At 51.4% G+C, this 18184-nt stretch overlaps 1 protein-coding gene across 1 annotated transcript in view; it reads right to left on the bottom strand.

The window, feature by feature from the left end:
- Window positions 1–5060, bottom strand: part of ADAMTS17 (ADAM metallopeptidase with thrombospondin type 1 motif 17) — a 154833-nt gene extending 149773 nt beyond the window's left edge. Inside the window, exons 1-2 of the mRNA XM_066328254.1 lie at window positions 4955–5060; window positions 4022–4359 (exon numbers count right to left, since the gene is read on the bottom strand). Of these exons, the coding sequence (XP_066184351.1) occupies window positions 4022–4359; window positions 4955–5024 (408 nt within the window). The 5' untranslated portion in view covers window positions 5025–5060. The remainder of the gene's footprint in view (window positions 1–4021; window positions 4360–4954) is intronic.
- Window positions 5061–18184: the final 13124 nt, after the last annotated feature.

Raw genomic sequence — 18184 nt, 5'->3', positions numbered from 1 at the left:
TACATGAACTAACCTGAATAGGAGGGAGGCACAAACTCTTACTTCAACTGAGAAGGACAAGCCACTTTATTTAGAGACAAGACAAGAGCAATCTTGACCTCAGGATCAAAGACTCTGGATTTTTAAATGGAAGAGAAGTTATTTAGATTCAAACCTCTGCCTCTAAATGCATCCCAGTGATTTTCACCTTTTGGTTCCTGAACAGTTTTCAACAGCTTCCTTTCATTTCTAAGTATAATGCTTATTTTGACATGGGCTCATGACCCTCTCAAAAGCATAACTGTTTCCAAAATGTAGGTACAAGAAAGATGAAAAGCCTACACCTGCTGTAAGGGGCTGATGCTGCAGCATGCACTTCAGCACATGGCAGTGACTAAACTGTGGCCTTACAAAGCTGGAAATTTCCAAAAAATAAACTTCCTGTACTGGCTGCTGTCTTCTAGCAATGGTGCCAGGGGCTGCAGCATCACCTGTGAGTGCCCAGCAGCAGGGAAGGACAGTGCAGCCCTGAGCTGTGGGCAGGATCCCAGTGCTGGCACAGCTGCACTCCCCAGAGGACACTGCTGCCAAGGGGAAGGCAGCAGCACTCTCCAGGAACTCCTGCTTGTGTGGAATTCCCAGCTTCTCTCAAGGGACAGGAGGGCTGGAGCACCCTCACATGTACCTAAATGATGAGACCTTGGGCACAGCAGTCCTCACCTCACCCTGACCTCACACAGCCCCAGGAGCACGGCCACCCTCCCCAAAGCAGGAAACTACAGCAGCCACACACTGCCTAACTGCAGCATCTGTGAGCAGAGCTTCAAAACCAGACCCCAACCTTCAGATGCCACACTGGGAATCTGATATCATCACCAGGAAGCAATTGCTCAGGCTGGCTGCAGCTCAGCTTTCATGCCACTGTGTCAGGGATTTTGTTTTTACTAGAACTCCACTTGCCCCGATCACTTTATATCACTTTTGGTATGATTTATGGCACAGCTGAGAATATGATTACAGCAAGGCCTGAGCCAGCTGGAGATCAGGACACAGCATTACTGCCCACTCTACTTCTCAGCAACCAGCTCTTCTGAAGGAGATGTCCTGATCACCCAGTTAAGAGTCCAGTGAGCATTCCCCAGCTGGAATTTTCAGGAAACCCCCCAATACAGCACTAGAACTGCTCAGCAGACAAATGCCAGGACAAACAGGCTCCAAGGTTTCCACTACCAAGGTCTTTCCTCCAGCCCAGCAGGTCTGGCACATGTCCCACCTGTGAAGCTGCTGCTGAGGGGCCAAGCCTTATTCCTTCTGCATCAAACAGGGCTCGAGGAAGCAAAAGGAAAAAAAATAATTAAAAAGTAAATTTAAAAAAAAATTAAAAATTTAGTATTTTAAATTGCTAGATTAGAAAGCAAAAAACTTGGGGCTCTGCAGTCACCTGCTCTCAGTTGAACTAATGGCAGATTAAAGACTTCCTAGACAATCTGGGGCAAACTTTTGATTCCTCTGATCCCAGAATACATCTTACCACAAAATTGCACAGCTTTCACTACAGGTATGCTGGTTTAGTGTGGCCACTGCAAAAGGCTGTGTGAACACTGAAAACAGCCTAAAATTTGAGATGTTTCATGTTTAAAGATAGATTTAAGAAACCAAAATGGTCCACTTAGCTAGCATAAGAAGGTTCATCTACATGGTGGTATGGATTATTTTAATGAAACCATTTCAATAATTAATTAATGAGGTTCATCTTAAGTTTAGTTTTATCCATCTGAAGTTCAGGCTCATCCTCAAGACACTGGAGTTTTCTGTCCTCTCGTTCTGAGCTCACAAGAGTGTTATAAACCTTAACTCACCCAAATGTACCATGCACCTGATTTTAGCCCTTTCCCATCCTGGTGATTATCTAAACGAGGAGGATGGATGGATTCCTCTAATAGGAAAGGGATATCCCAACATGCACAAAGACCTCTCTCTAAACACATCTGCCCTCACCACTCTGAGCACTCCCAGGACCAGGTGCACAGGCAAAGGCAAGCAGAGCTTTACCACACTGTCACCAACACGGGGCTTTGGTCTCCAAGAGGTGGCACAAACCAGCAGCCTTGACACTGATCCCAGGCTGAATCAGCTCAGTTGTGTCCATTTAGCCATTGCTTAGAACTCCCATGATCCAAAAAGGTACTGCAATATTGCTGTTTACTTTTGCTGAGTAGTGAGCAAAGCCTAACTAGTCTTGTCTCTCAGCTTTTCTACTGGGAATTTTGCCAAGCCTTTTCACCCCCTCCTCCATTCCCTGATCTCAGGCAGTTATGCCTACAACTGAGAACTATGCCTACAACTACATTCCCCTTTTTTTAAAAGATCCTCCTCTGCTTGCTTTTGCTTTCCAGCTTTGGAAGCCCAGCAAGATTAACAAAACATACTTGGTGACAAAAGCATAGAGCTGTTAGTGATTTAAGGCTTGAACTAGAGATATTAGTTTTAAGCTTCCCTCGGTGGAACTCAGCTCAACTTCCAGGGCCACTCAGACCTCACTCAGTATCTGTTGGGTTTTTTTTTAATCCTGAGGCACAGCGCCCTCAAATGGCTCCAGAACGAAGGCTGGAGCCCCGAGGGCAGAGCATGAACTGCTTCTCACTACGGTTTAAGGATAAATCTCCATCATCAGCTCTGTTCTGACAGGCACACTTCCCTGGGAATCACTGCCTAATGCCCCGCCAACTTCCTGAGGTACTTTCAAGTCATCAGCAATAATTGCAAACTACTCCAGGTCTTAAACTTCTCAGTCTCCACCACCAAGAAACTTTCTGTCCCACACAGGATCACCTGCTCCTACAGGATGTCAGAGGAGAGCCAGGCCCCGCAGAGTCACCTGAAACTACAGCCTCGGGCAGAGAAATCCTGACACTTGTGGTGGGAAAAGCAGCCCTGAGTGGGATGTTCCTCTGACCACGCTGGAGCACTGGCCACAGCTCCCAGCGAACACCCCAACACCGACGGCAGGAGCCTGGGAAGTGCCAGCTGCAGAGCTGCAGAGGTGACACAAGATCAAGCCAGGGTGGCACCAAATCACCCCCAGAGGGACTCAGCCCCTGCAGCACCATGGCTGGGGGACAGTGACACAAGATGTTCCCTCTACCAGGACACTCCTCCACAGCACCCTCGGGCTCTGCCACAACGGCAGCACAGGGCCTGAGGTCCCTCAGGGACGGCCGAGGCAGCTCCACAGCGGAGAGCCAGAGGGAGCAGAAGATCCACCATGGGACAGCGGCAGTGCTTGGCAGGGCCCAGGAGTGAGGGGACAGGAGGGTCACTCTGCTGAGGGCAGGGGAAGCACAGATGTCCTGCCTCGTCAGGCTGACTACCAGCCCACCAAGGGGAGTGGGGAGGGATGGCAGGCCCAGCCCTGAGGAGAGGGGTGGGATGGCAGTCCCAGCCCTGAGGAGAGGGGTGGGATGGCAGTCCCAGCCCTGAGGAGAGGGGTGGGATGGCAGTCCCAGCCCCGAGGAGGGGAGCAGAGGGTGGGATGGCAGTCCCAGCCCCGAGGAGGGGAGCAGAGGGTGGGATGGCAGTCCCAGCCCCGAGGAGGGGAGCAGAGGGTGGGATGGCAGTCCCAGCCCTGAGGAGGGGAGCAGAGGGTGGGATGGCAGTCCCAGCCCCGAGGAGGGGAGCAGAGGGTGGGATGGCAGTCCCAGCCCTGAGAAGGGGAGCAGAGGGTGGGATGGCAGTCCCAGCCCTGAGGAGGGGAGCAGAGGGTGGGATGGCAGTCTCAGCCCTGAGGAGAGGGGTGGGATGGCAGTCCCAGCCCTGAGGAGGGGAGCAGAGGGTGGGATGGCAGTCCCAGCCCCGAGGAGGGGAGCAGAGGGTGGGATGGCAGTCCCAGCCCCGAGGAGGGGAGCAGAGGGTGGGATGGCAGTCCCAGCCCCGAGGAGAGGAGCAGAGGGTGGGATGGCAGTCCCAGCCCTGAGGAGAGGAGCAGAGGGTGGGATGGCAGTCCCAGCCCTGAGGAGGGGAGCAGAGGGTGGGATGGCAGTACCAGCCCGGCGCAGGTGCTGAGGGAGGCGAAGGAGTCGCTGCGGTTCAGCGCGTGTCCCGAGTAGAAGCAGAGCCGCTCCCGCGGGGGCCGCCGCTCCTCCCCGCGCTGCCGCTCCACCGCGAAGCCCCGGGCCAGGAAGCGCAGGTCGCGGCGGAGGTGCAGGTACAGCTCGGCGCCGGCGGCGGGCAGGCGGAGCAGCACAGCCTCCTCCTCCTGCTCCTGCTCCGCCGCTGCCCGCCGGCGCCGGGGGCCGCCGCGATCCCCTCCGGGCGGCAGCAGGTGGATCTTCTCCAGCGGCACTCGCTCCGGGATCACCACTTCCAGCTCCGCTCCGCCAGCTGCAGGCGAGAAGGAGAGAGGCTCAGGCGCTCGCAGGCTGCAGCCGCGGCCCGACGGGGCGGCCGGGGGCTGCGGCAGCCGCCGCTCCCCGGGACAGCCCCGCGCTCGGGTTTCAGCGCAGACAGCCCCGCGCTGCAAAGCGAACGGGCTGCGCACACAATGGAGCCGGCCGAGCACGGCGATTTATTTCTCTCTATATACACATACATTAGAGACAGAAACGTGCAGGGAAGAGAGGAATAGAGCAAACGCTAAAGCTACTTGTATCATTAAATATATATATATATAGCTCAGACACAAGCATCGCATTTCACCAACCCCAATAAAAATCTGCAGGGAGAAGGGGAAAAGCAGAGCGAGCCGCAGCAGCAGCCAAGGACAGTCAGCAGCTTTCCACATGGAACGCTACAACAGCAGCGGGAGGACAGGAAAAGAAAATACAAAAGCCTGGAGCAATTCATCCCGCGGGCTGGAACCGCGGCCACGCAAGGGATGCGGTGCGTGCCCTGCGCTCCGCGCCCGCACCCTGCCGCCGGGAGCCGGACTCTGTCAGCACCGCCGGGGAAGGGGAGCCGGGGCGGCGGGGAGCGCTACCTGTGCCGGCGTCCAGTCCGCAGAGCAGCAGGCAGGGCACGACGAGGGGCAGGAGGCAGCCGTCGAACATGGTAATGCGGCGGCGGGGCCGAGCGCGCAGCGCGGACACAGGAGCGCGGCCCGAGTGCGCCCTGCCCGCGCTCGGCACCGGGGATCGCCGCGGCGCGCGCCCGGCCACGCCCCCCGCCGCGGCTCCGCGCCCCCATTGGCGGCGGCGGCCGCCGGGACGCGCCCCCCCGCTTCCCCATTGGCTGCGCGCCGGCGGCGCCGCGCGGGGGGAACGCACGTGGGCGAGGGCGGCCGGCAGGGGGCGCCCTCTCCTGCCCCGGCCCGGCCCCTGAGGGACCCGCGGGGCCGCTGCGGGACACGGGGCCGCTCCGGGACTCGGGGTCGGGTCGGGACCCGCGGGGCCGCTCCGGGACACGGGGCCGCTCCGGGACTCGGGGTCGGGTCGGGACCCGCGGGGCCGCTCCGGGACACGGGGCCGCTCCGGGACTCGGGGTCGGGTCGGGACCCGCGGGGCCGCTCCGGGACACGGGGCTGCTCCAGGACACGGGGCCGCTCCGGGACACGGGGTCGGGTCGGGACCCGCGGGGCCACCGGGCACACCCCGGCCCGGTCAGGGTCTGACGGGCGGCATCCCCCCGCTGGGCAGCACTGTCGTGCTTCCTCTGTCTCCCTTTCCTCATCTCTATTTGAGTATAGACACTGCTACAGCAGGTCGCTTGAGAAGTCACACATTCCTTTCCGCAGGACCCGTGCCAGGGCTTGGAAGACCAGGAAAAAAATTGGGTTGGCGACATCACAGAATGGGTTATGCTGGAAGGCATCGCAGAGGGACATGTGGTCAAACCTCCCTGCTCAAGCAGGGTCATCCCAGACCACAGTATATGGACACACACAGATTCTGGGCAATGGTCCCACATATTCCTGAAGCATTCGTTGCATGGATGGAAATAGGAAACAAGCACATAAAGCTTAACAGACATAAAAAGTGATCTTTGCTACCAAATTCCCATTTTAACTGAGGTCCTGCAGCTACTGGAGTTCCTTCCCACGTGGTTAGGGCACATCCTGCGTGTCCTTAGCTGTGCAGGGATCAGGACACAGTTTGGACAGGGGCTGTTGAAAGCAGTAGGGTGATTTCCAAGAGCACAAAGGTTTCTGCTGCGTTTGGTGGGCTTTGGATGGGATCCTGTGCTCCTGGCATGGTTGAGTCATGGAAAGCAGTCAAGACCCAACCTGTTAGCAGTTTTAAATTGTGGTGGCCCAGCAGAGCAGTGTCCTAGAGTTTAAACTTCTGCAAAAATCTGCAACTTTGTTCCTGAAATTGTAGAAGAATTCAAAGGAAGACCCATAAAAGGGTGTGAATGACTCTGGCAGATCTCCCTGCAGCACTTCCATGAGAATTGTCCAGAGCCGTACTGACAAGGGAATGGCTCTGAGTTGGAAACAAGTGGAATTAGGTTTGGATGCCCATCCCAGGGAGGGCAGGCACTGGGCGGGTTGCTGCAAAAAGGGCTGTTTGGAGCTGGGAAAAGGGCTGGTGAGAGACATGAGGACGCTAACACCATTCTCTTTCTTCCAGGCATTGAAGAGGCAGCAAGAGCCACGTTTCCTTAGTGAACTGCTCCTGTACAAGGAGAGAGGCTGTATGAGAGCCAGAATCTTGGAGCTGCCTCCAGCTCTTCACCCTGCTGGCTGTGCCTTCCCCAGGCATCAAGGGGCACCCCGTGGCACACCATGGACTGAGCACCTCAGAAAGACCTGCCCTGCACAGGGACTCTGCAGCATCTTATGGACACAAGAGCATGTCCCAGCTCCTGCTGTGGCCTCGGGAAAGCCCCTCGCCCCTCCAGTGGGGTGGCACTTGGAGGATGTTACCTGTGGGCTGCAGCAAGAGCAAAACTGAGGACCTGCAAGCAGCTCCCAGCAGGCAGAATCAGAATAAGCCAAGATCCGTGGCTCAAACTCTTTATTAACATGAGGTCAGGTGAGATTTAATAGTTCTGTGTTTCCCGCTCTGTGTTTCAAATCTCACTCTGCTCCTAATAAGAATTTATCAAAGGGACTGGCCCAGACCCATTCAAGTGAGACAAAATCTCAGTCTGGGGTTGCCTTGCACTGTGTCAATAGTGTAACATAACAGGGAAAACAAAACCTCAGAGCCTGAATTTCCCTCCTGACCTGTTGTGAACCAGTGATTTCAGTGCCTCCCTCCAGGGCCAGGGCTGGCACAGAGTGGGGCAGAGCTCTCCCACAGCCTCTCCACCCGTGGCAATCCTCTGCTCCTGAGAACCACGAGGCAATTTGATTTGTGAGCTGCCAAACCTGGCCTGAGCCCTCAACAGCCACGTTTAAACCCAGACCACCAGCTGACTTCATTTGCTAAGGGACTGGAGCTGGTGCCTCCAAAGGGTTTGACAAGGGGGCTTAGATTTGTTTAACTTTTTAGTAGATCCTTTCTCCCACCTTCCAAAATCCTATGCCAGAAAAATAATAACAATACAGAGAAAGAATAAATTTAATAGTGTGGGGAAAGAGAGGCACTAATAAAGAGAAGTCTGTAACTTACTGCATGGAAGGACTTGCTCAGTGGCTGGGCTGGCTGGCACAGACTACACTGGGGTAGGGATAATCCCAGTGGAGCATCCCAGACTTCCAGAGCATTTGGACAGGAGCCCAAGAGGCTGCAAACCCCAGGACAGAGGCAATATCCCAGGCAGGCCTTCGTGTTGCCAAGGGCTGGAGCCAGGAGTGAGGGACAAGCCCTACAGTGGTACCCACACAACGAAAGAGGAATCTGTCTTTGGAGCAGCACCGGTGGGTTTCTTGAATCCAAATCCCAAAGTTCCAATGAGACACAGACTCTGTTAATTAAACATCCCGGGCTTTTCAGAAATGGCTTGCAATTGTTACTGATAAGGATAAGTTGTGTGTGGCAGGAGGAGGCTGTGGTCCTGTTGTGGTGGTTGCATTGCTCCCCTGTTCCCAGCCTGTGGGGAAGGGGGTTTCTCCTCTCACCATCACAGAGGTGGATTTGGCCCTGCAGTTCCTAGGAAACAAGCCCTCTCCCCCTCTGAAACTAGTGTTGGGATGGGATTTTTTTTTTTTTTTTCAATTTTAAATGTACGTCGAGGAAGCCAAGTTTCATGGCCATTATTGCAGAGTTAATAACCCTTTGGAGACTGCAGACATGTGTTATATCCATCTTCCTGAGCAGTCAGTTGGCTCACCGCCTGGAAAATGCCAGCATGGGAAGGGTTAACTTGGCCACCGCTCAGCCTTCTCCTTTCTCTCCAGCCACCCTTCTCCAAACCCTTCCTGTCCTGGTCCTCTCCCCGACCTCACCGTGCTGCTCTCCTGCCGGGACACTCCGAGGATTTTCCCCGCAGCTCCTCCCCTCTCTGCAGCCTTCGGGAATGGGGAATTCCCTCCCCTCCGGAGGCTGCAGAGCTTGGCCAGGCACGGACCTGGCAGGTGCTGCTGTTACCTGTGCAAATGACCCCCCAAAGAAGCCGGAGACAGTTTAGTGACAAGTAGGGGACCAACAAAAGCTCTTTTGTAACTTCGAACCATCAACAAATAAAACAAGTAGTTTCAGAGGTGCCAACAGTGGTTTTCTTACAGACTGGCTTTATGCACTAAGCCGGAGGTTCAAGTAAAGCTCTTCTCTGGATGAAGGATGTTTCAGGCTGTGCTGCTTCATGTTGGACTCACTTCTTACAGGTGGTCTCAACCATCTTTGAGGTCTTTTTGAGCCTAAACAATTCTAAGTGGAGTCACCAGCATCTTGTACTGTTCACACAGCCCTCAGCAGAGGCACTTAGGAGGTTTCTCCTTGCAGCAGCCTGAATTCTCCCAAGCCTGCAAGGGAAAAACTCCCTCTGGGACACCTCTCTCAAGTCTGGCTCAAAATGGACAGTCTGTTCATGAACTCCTGGGAACAGAAGAGCAGAAAGAAAAGTGACAGTGACCCTGGAGGTGTCCAGGGACAGAGCTGAGCCACCAGCACCTGTGTCCTCAGGGGAGCACACACCCTGCTCAGTTCAGCTAAGACCATGGCAGGAGAGCTGTCCTTGTCTTTCTCCTGGCAGGGAACTTCATCCACAGGCTGACAGAGGGTCTCTTTTGTCACAGGGAATTTGCTTTGGCTGAGCTGTGTCTGTCTCACAGTGAGTGGATCACGTGAAGTTTTCCCTGAAGATCTTCCCTACAAACACTCTCCCACCACCAGCTTCACCCAGCTGCAATGGGGAAGAACACCCTGTCTCCATAGAATACTGAAAAACAAGAAGAAAAATATTCTTGTGGGATAGAGGCTGAGGAATGGACCCTTGAAATTTCAGGTTGCTTCACATCTCGCTCCATTCCCACCCTGGTGCCACCGCTGTCTGTGCAAAACCTTCCAGGGTAATTCAGTGCAGATTTGGAGGGATCAGTTTGCAACAGTGTCAGCACCAGAAAATAACTGCACACAGGCCACAAGTGGGTGAGAAAAGTCAGGAATATTAAAAAAAAAAAAACAACATTCTCCCAGCTGAGCAACACAACTGAGGGTGCTGGGAGAGTCCACTCCCTAAGGGCAGGCAGCACTTAAGTGTAGAGAAATCAGAAATGTAAGTGCACCAGCACCTCCAGGCAGGCCATGCTGGGATTTGCAGAGACAGACAGGACTAGACCAGGTCAGTTTGGGATCGGGAGGCCGTGCACAGATAGCCATCAGCCAGGCCAGGACGGGCAGCCACGCGTCACTCCCCAGGCATGCGGGGACAAACGGACAAAGCAAAGAGCTGCTGTTGTTTGACCCCAAAGTTCAGCCAGGCTTTTATGGAGCCCAGCGTTGCCACCTCTGATGATGTTATCAGGAACCTGGGAATAGCTGGCACTCTCTTTTGTTATGATTTATGGTTTGTTTGGGTTCTTCCTCTCCTTGGCTCCGGCAATCATGAGATTGATTTCTATTTAACTCTATGTTTGACTCCCTGACAGGCTGGGAAAGTGAGGTAGGAGAAGCCTAGAGGTTTTTTGCCCAGGAACAAATGAAGAAGTTCCCAACCACGGGACTGTTTAAGATAATCCTGTCTCAAAAGTGATGCTATTGATTCTTTTTTTGCAGAAGCTCTGAATGCTTGGAGCTGACAATGGCGAAGCCCTTCATGCAGGTGCCACCTCCCTGACAGTGGCAATATCCCACATCTGCTGTTCCCCATCTCCTCTCAATCATCTCTCTTACTCAAGTTTATGCTGATTTTCCTGGTTGCTCCCATTCTGGGTGCAGAGCTGTGCAGAAGCATTACCATAATGCCACTGATGGAAGCTGTGCAGAGTTCATGGCACAAAATCTCTGACTGCTTTTAAAAATTCACAACACAGTTTTGTCAGCCTTCTCTTTTTCCTTCTCCTTCTCTTGGGGCTACTCTGCAGTTCCCCCCTTCTGAGGCAGTCAGTCTTTACCTTCCCTCCTCATCATCCCCAGCTGAGTCAGTAAATTCCCCATCACTGTCCCAGGAGCCTTTACTGTGAGCTCCACAGCCTGGAGATGCAAACTGGGACATTTGGTTGTGGGACCATAAAATCATAGAATGGTTTGGGTTGGAAGAGACTTTGAAGATTATCTCGTTCCAATGCCCTGCCATGGGCAGTGATGCCCCCCACTAAATCAGGTAGCCATCAAACCTGGCTTTGGTCAACTGATGTTGTCTGTCTGTGTTAGTTGTCTGGCCTGGGGGTCACTTGGAGCACCTGTTTGGGAAAAGAGCCCCACTTTTTGGGCTCTTGGTCTGCCCTGAACCAGCAAAAGCATGTTTGTTCTCAGAGGATAAAGGAGTAGGGTGGGCAGGATGTGCTGTGACCATATTTTGCACTTTGGCAGATGCTGTTGACCTCACACTCCTCTAAGGGATGGCAAGGGCTGACTTCTCCTCCACAGCCAGCGAGGAAACCCCACTGCCCACGTCAGCACAGTGCTCAGAGTCACTAACGGGGGTCAGTGCAAGGTCTGGAGGGAGCAACATGCCTGGAGTCTGAAACACATCCTGCTTCTAATCAGCAACAGCCACCAATACCTCATCCCAGTCCATTTGGGGCCAATATTGACATTTTTTGCAAGGTCATACAGGGAACCAGGAACAGAATTGAGATGCTCCTCTGCTCCCAACAGAGCTGACAATTGACTTTGGCTTGGCTGCAAGTGTTTGTTCATAATAGCAAAACATCAGTGTCACTCTAGGACTGTAAAAAGCACCGTATGTCAGGAATTCTGGGCTGGACACACACAGGAAAGGAGAGGAGATGTGTGCCAGTGAACCTGCTGGCAGGGAGAATCCCCACCAGCCCCATCTGTGAGCTGGGATGGAGGGAACTGTGCTGACAGCTGGGCACCATGGAGAAAGCCCTGCAGGCAACCCCAAAGCTTCAATCTGCAGGGACTGGCAAGTCAAATCCAGCTGTCTGCTGGCTCTGAGCGAGAATCCCAGGGAAGAGCTGGGGCCAGCTGGGACCCACGGAGGTTGTCACCCACAGCTCACAGCATCCAAATACCCCCTGTCCATCCACAGCCATGGAGAGAACTCATGGAAAGTTTTCATTCTGCTGTCAAAGCAAACGAAATCCCAGCTCTCCTAGCTGAGCACAGTCTCACCACGAGGGTTGTGCCAAGTGGGATTAAAGCAGCTTGTTTGGACCAAAGGGTCCCTTTTTCCTGCGGACACTCATGGGGAGTGCAGACCTCGTGCTTGTGGTGGAGAGCCTGTCTCCTGAGGTGGAATGGCACCATCAGAATGGTATCATTGGAATGGCAATGTAACCCTCATTATTCTGACAGATTTGTCATCCTTATTTGCATTGCAGACATTAAGGATCTAGGTGAGAACAGGATTTCACTTACCACCAGCCATAAACCCTGTGGCTTGAAAAATAAGTAGGTTAAAGAGGCAATTTGAGGAATTACAGGCAGTAAAGCAGTGTCAGAGCAGATTTAACATACTTTCTTCTCCAGCCCTGCTCTAGATACACCAGGTACAGTTCTGGTACCAGGAGAGAAAGCGGGACAGGGAAAGGGCCACTGGTGACAACCAGGCAGAGGTCAGCCCTTGGGACACCAGCACACTGGGCATCTGGACTGGCACCAAACACTCAATTTCAGTAAAATTGAACTGTTTTTTTCCCCGACCCCTCTATCACAGTCAGAGACCGATCAAGTGGAAATACCAGCTGCGTGAATTTTGCACCGCAATATTCACCGGAATCTGTTTTCAGGGGCAAAAAGATGGACAGCAACGCTGCACCGAGCCGTGTCCCGACGGGAGCCGTGTCCTGCTATTGCCACCTCGTGGGGCCTCGCAGCAATGACCAGGTCACCAACAGGGTGGTGGCACGGGAGGGGCCCGGGGCGTTCTCCTCGCCGCAGGTCCCGCAGCGCTGGGCTCTCCAAAAGCGGCTGTAACCAGAAGGACGGGGAAGCACTTCCCCAGTTGGCTAAATGCTCTGCAGAACAGTCAGGGTTATAGAACAGTCCTACCCTTAGGCCAAAGGGGACATTGCTACAGAGTCCTGTTCTCTGCTCATGTGCCATCCCTGCAGGACCCAAAGGGGTAAAAAAAAAGCTGCAAACACACAACCACTACCTGACCTCGCTGCCCTTGTAATGGGGAATTGTATGAGACATTCTTTGGTTGCTGAATAATTCCTCCTTTAAATCAGCAAAGGAACTAGGTAGGATTTGCATGGCCTGATAAGATTTAGCATAACCTGATAAGATTTAGCTCCTGCTTCCCACAAATTCTTAGGAAATCCTAGGACTTCTGCTCTGTCTAGAGCCCATGACAACTGAGACACTCACCCATAGGTGCAGTAGGAAGGCCTTTTAGCAGCTTTCTCCTCTTCTTTGTTGTAGAAAGCAAATACACAAATCTTCTAGGAGCTCTTCTAGGACTCCTGGGATTTTCAGTCAGTCGGGAAAAGCACAAAACCAGCTCTGAGGTCCAAGGGGGAGTCAGGCTCACCCAGCAATTGGAGGCGAAGTGTGGGGTCATTGCCACAGCCACAGGTCTGCTGGGCTCTACTCATGGCTGCCCTGGCCCAGCCCCAGCCCAGTCCCTCCTTGTCCCCTCACTCACATACTGGGAACTTTGTAAAGGAGCCTTTTCCAGGTCCTCCTGCTTCGCTCCTGCCCTGGGAACTCTTTGGCTGGGCTCAGTCTGAAGCCACCGGAGCTCAGGGAAAAGGAGTTGTCCTGGCTGCAAAGTTCATCTCTGAGTCCAGGCAATGCTGATTGCTGCTGCTGGGAATGCTGATCCCTGGGATACACAACTACTGTCCTTTTCCTCCTCCTCCTTCTCTTGGGACTTGTTCCTCCTGATGTTGTTACTGCTCTGCTCTGTGATTCTCAGTGAGGTCAGTTCTGTGTTTAAGCCGTTGCTGTGCTGTCCCAGCTATTTTTGCTCCCACTTTTCCCTCTGCTCCCCTCTCTCTCCTGGCTCAGCAGCCCTCTCCTGCTGCACCCATATGCTGAGGCAGTTGTGACAACCACGGCTCCGATTTTGCCTCTTCCTGGTAAATTTGGCCTCGGATTGTGGGATTTAGCATCAGCAGCCCAGGCATTGCTCAGATCCTGAGTAGGCAGGGGACAAGGAAGCAGAGTGCTCACTGGAATTAAGAATTCTGCCTTGGAAAGGGGAGGACTGCTTTCCCAGGAATGTCTTTCAAAGGATGTCTTTCAAAAACATGCCCACCTTGGGAAGGGGCAGAGCTGCGCTCAGGTGAATGTCCTGCAAACAGAAATATTCATTTTCCAGGGAGGAGTTTGCTCTTGACTATAGGAAGAGGAAACCCTGGGGCTGTGCCCTCCTCCTAATGGCTGGAGAATGCAGTGCCATGCTGTCCTTGGAACAGGTCACATGAGATCTGGGTCTGATTCTCACCAGTATCATGGGGAAAACTCCTGTGAATTTCAGTGGAAATTTAATCACTTATTTCCCTGCTCAACTTTAACTTCATTTAGACCAGCTTCTTTTGTGGTAGGAAAAATACGGACTTTTCACCACCTGAAACAACTGCCTGGGACCTGTTTCTTCCCACCCGACTCAAAACAGCTCCACGGCTACAAGGCCATGCTTCTTGCACTTCAAAGTCGCTGTGGAGAAGGTTTATACTTGTTATTCCACTTAATGTTTCTGACTTTGAAACGATTATGGGGTCTCCTCTGAATGCTTTATGGGGTAACAAAACTCAGAAGAATAGGGCTCACTCCAGCTGAATAAATAGAAGCTATTTTCATAAATCTTCAGACTATTGGAACATCAACATTATCCTATGTGGGTTGTTATGACCTTGTGTTTGCAGATTCGTGTGTTAAAGCTCAGGCATGTGCTTTCAGCCTTGTCTTCTATTATGGCAGAAACTTCAGGTAGCCCCAGAGAGGGTTCTCCAGTCCAATAACCTCTCAGAGCCCCACTTGAAACTCACTGTAGTCAGCCTGGGTGGAGATCACACTGCTTTGATCACCCCTTTTCCTTGGAAGGAGCCCATCAAACTGAACCAGGAACAATAATTTCCAGTGATTCTGAGTGAAATCAGCTCTCAGGTACACTTGTGGCTCATGTGATGCTTCACACCAAAGGTTCCCAGCTCTGGGGCTGCCGACAGCCCTGGACCTGCTCTGGAGCTCCCACACCTGGGCTGCATCTGTGTGCTCAGCATGGACTGTCATTGCTGGTGATCTGCTGCTCTTCAAACCCACAGCTGGGGAAGTGCCTGTGGAGATCGTGTCCTCCTTCCAAATTCAGCTTTTTTTTTTCTTCTTCGTCACAGTTTGCAAGTCGTTTGTAGCCAAAACTCACATAGCCCCACTCGGTTTGTTTTCCATCTACTTTATTCTTACTCCTAAGTTAAAAAAAAATCAGCTAATAAAACCAAAGTGTTCTGCTACAGTTCATTATTTGGGCTGGAAACACCTTCCCTTCTGTTTGATTGCCCAGGGGAAGGGAATGGTAAGTCAGACCCTCTGCGATCTTCCCAACCAGGGAGGCAGAAATGGAAAGAAGAAATATGGAGCAGTTTTTCAGTTGATACAAATGAGCACAGCTCCCTTGTTTCTGTAGAGTTTTCCTGCTTTTGCCAGTTGAAGATCCACTTCTGAGCTGTCTCACAGGTGCTTGTGATGAGCCACTGATAATCCCACAAGAACCTGCTGGGCAGTAGCACCTCAGTCCTAACACACAGAACTTTCTAAGCAACCCTAATGTGCACCTCAAACCCCAGCTGGGTACAGATACAAACAGGTGTAACATTCCTGGTGTGCTCAGGAGCACTCACATGTACCTTAATCAAAGCACAAACCTTGAATAATACAAAGGATGGGTGATGCCCCCATTAATTTTGCTTCCTCTCCATTTGTTCGTTGCTCAGAAAAACACAGGTTCATTTACAGACATTGCTGTTAGGTCTTGTGAAGGTTGTGGGTCATCCAGCTTTTTCCAGGCAATGGAAAAACTTGGACGAGTAAGGAATTATTCCTGAATAAATGATGCTCCCATTGAAAAGCTTGGAAGGAATGAAAAGCAGAGAGGAGGACACTGCAAGGCAGAAAAAACAAGGAAATCCTTACTTAGACACCTGTTTTTAAAAAATATTTATTTGTAGTGTGTATTTCAACTGACCAAAGTCAGTGGTGTTAAGAACAAAAAAAAAGATAATTATACCAAATAACATGAATTGACAAAATGAGTTCTGTGGAGTAAAGGAGATCTGTAAACCCAATCCAGAGCAGGCTGGTAAATCTAGGTATGATACAGGTATGGAGGAAGCAGAGTACACACAGACAGGAATACCTGAGCTAAATCCAGAGAAATTAAACAGAACAGAAGAGTTTCCCCTGAGTCTCATGGACTAAGATTTGATTTTTGGCACAGTCAAAGTGAAGTGTCAACTCATTGAACCAGGACACACTTTGTGAAATGGTAAAAAGAAAATGTTAGAGTCTATCTGTGCTCCCATACACACTTACAGTTGTTCTGCACCTGCACTTTGAGACTCTTAGAAAAACAAGATTATAAAAATGTTGAATCTTCATTGCATTGCATTGAATAGACTGAAAATCTTGAAGCACCATGACATAAATTTCTTTAGCAGAAATTGTGCCCCCATGACCTCAGCTCCTTGTTTCTGAGTTTTAACCAGTAAAAAGGTGAAATTAAATGCACATAACTCTAGGAATGACCAATCTGATGTTAACAGGGGACATTCTGACAGCCCATTCCCACTTCTTTCTGTGCTGTATTTATTACATTCAGAATTTTTAGGTCCAATCCTCCTGCTTGCCTATGACAGTAACCCCTAGAAAGGGCCCTCCATGGCCTGCCTGCCTTCTACCCCCTTCCTCTGCACTGTTATTTGGTTGTTTACTGTCCCCAGACTTAATATTCACCTTCAGGATGTTACTTTCTTCCATATTCTTCTGTACTCACCCAAAATTTGCCTCAAAGTTTTATCTCTGAGCGTATTTATCTACCTTTTGTTCTTCCCTTAAGATCTCAGTTTCACATCAGCTTAGAACAACAGTTCTTGCAATTAGGTTGGATAACTGCAATCCAAAATTTTTCCTAGGCAAGACTCCAACAGAGTTAATTGGCTTCAGTGGGAGATTTGTCCTGAGTAAGAAAGGCAAGTTTTGGCCTCAAGGAGACTATAAATTCCAGTTTAAAAATCAGTAGTTGTTCAGAGGCTCATTCCTGTGACAACATCATTCTTTGTGTTTCCTTTCCTAAATTCCTTTCCTAGTCATAGGAGGAAAGCTTCTGGCACCAAAATCAAATGATAATACCCTGGCCATCTCCCAAAACCCTGTTACATCTCGAAGAAAGCACTGTTGTCTCTCCCAATGGAGTGTAAATCCTCCAAGACGCCGGATTTCCACGTTTTGTTAAGAAAGTGTTTTTCATGGAGGCAATAAACGGGCCCTGATAAGAACTGTGCCCCTGCCAAACTCTCCAGTTGTTTTACATGTTGCCATCAGTGCTCACACTCCCCATTCTCCCCCCTTGCTGTATTTAAGGTGTTCTCATCTGTGCAGGAAGGGCACTGGTGGCCAAAGGCTGCTGAGGGAGTTCTGCCCACTCAGCCCAAGTGGCACCACTGAACTAAAAGCATCAGGACAGGGGTCCTTTTCCACTACCATCCATCTTCCTTCTCAAAAACTGCAGGCCGTGCTCCTTCCTCAGTGTAATTCCCTTGGTGGTAAAACATGCACATTTAGGTCCAAAATACAAGTAAAAAATTAGACAGCGTAAAAAAAAGCCTCTGTAACAAAGCCCTTCTTCAGCTTCTTGTAAATGCATGAAACCTACTGCTTTCTTCATATCTGAGATCCCAAACATTTCCCATTCTTTCAATGCTTCAGTCACTGAATTACATCCCACTTGCCAAAGAAATCTTGGGAAAACAAGGCAGTCGTGTAACACTTCCCTTAGGTCACCAATTCCTGCCGGAGCAGCCGGAGGGGAACGGAGCTGTTCTGAACTGAACGCTCTGCACTCAGGCTGCTCTAGGAGTGCTCCCCTGGCCTCTATCAAGCTACTGGATTTAGCTCCCCAGATGATCTCAGCTACTGTAGAACCACATGTAGAGCCTCTCACCTCCCAAACTTATGACACAAATCCTTTATGACCCTGTGAGCTAATGCAGAGGGAAATGGGACTGGCACCACCCTGTTTACAGTAAAGGCCTGGGCTCTCCATGGAGAGCCCCAGACTGAAAATGCTTCTGCAGCCCCACTGGTGTTAGAACAGAAGTGTAAATTTAGGATAGAGGCACTTTGGTTAAGAGGAGCTGTTGCTCACTGGTTACAGCATGAAAAACAGCATGTGGCTGAAGTCACATACATCCAAGTTTGGGTCTAGCTGATGTGATTCCCCATTTTATAGAAGAGCAGAGATGGAAATACAGATCCTGGTACCAAATGAACCCACAGCAGTGATAGTGTGACATTCTGTGCCAGTCCTATGCTCCCCAGTCCCCTGGTACCTGCAGTGAACATTCCAGAACCACAAATCAGAACTTGGTGGCCTCACTCCAGAGCAGGCAGATTCCAAAGCTGTGAGACGAGGTCACGCAAAAGGAATGGATGAGATTTGGCTTTAACTTTCTGGTCTGAAGATGAGTGAGGAGCAGAGGGTGTCTGGCAGTTTTGAAGACAGGTAAGTGCACAAGAACCCATGAAAAGACCCAATT

This window comes from Sylvia atricapilla, chromosome 13 (genome assembly GCF_009819655.1).
Source record: "Sylvia atricapilla isolate bSylAtr1 chromosome 13, bSylAtr1.pri, whole genome shotgun sequence".
In the NCBI taxonomy this organism is placed as follows: Eukaryota; Metazoa; Chordata; class Aves; order Passeriformes; family Sylviidae; genus Sylvia; species Sylvia atricapilla.
Note: the sequence above shows the minus strand (reverse complement) of the source record. Positions and strands in the feature narration are given on the sequence as shown.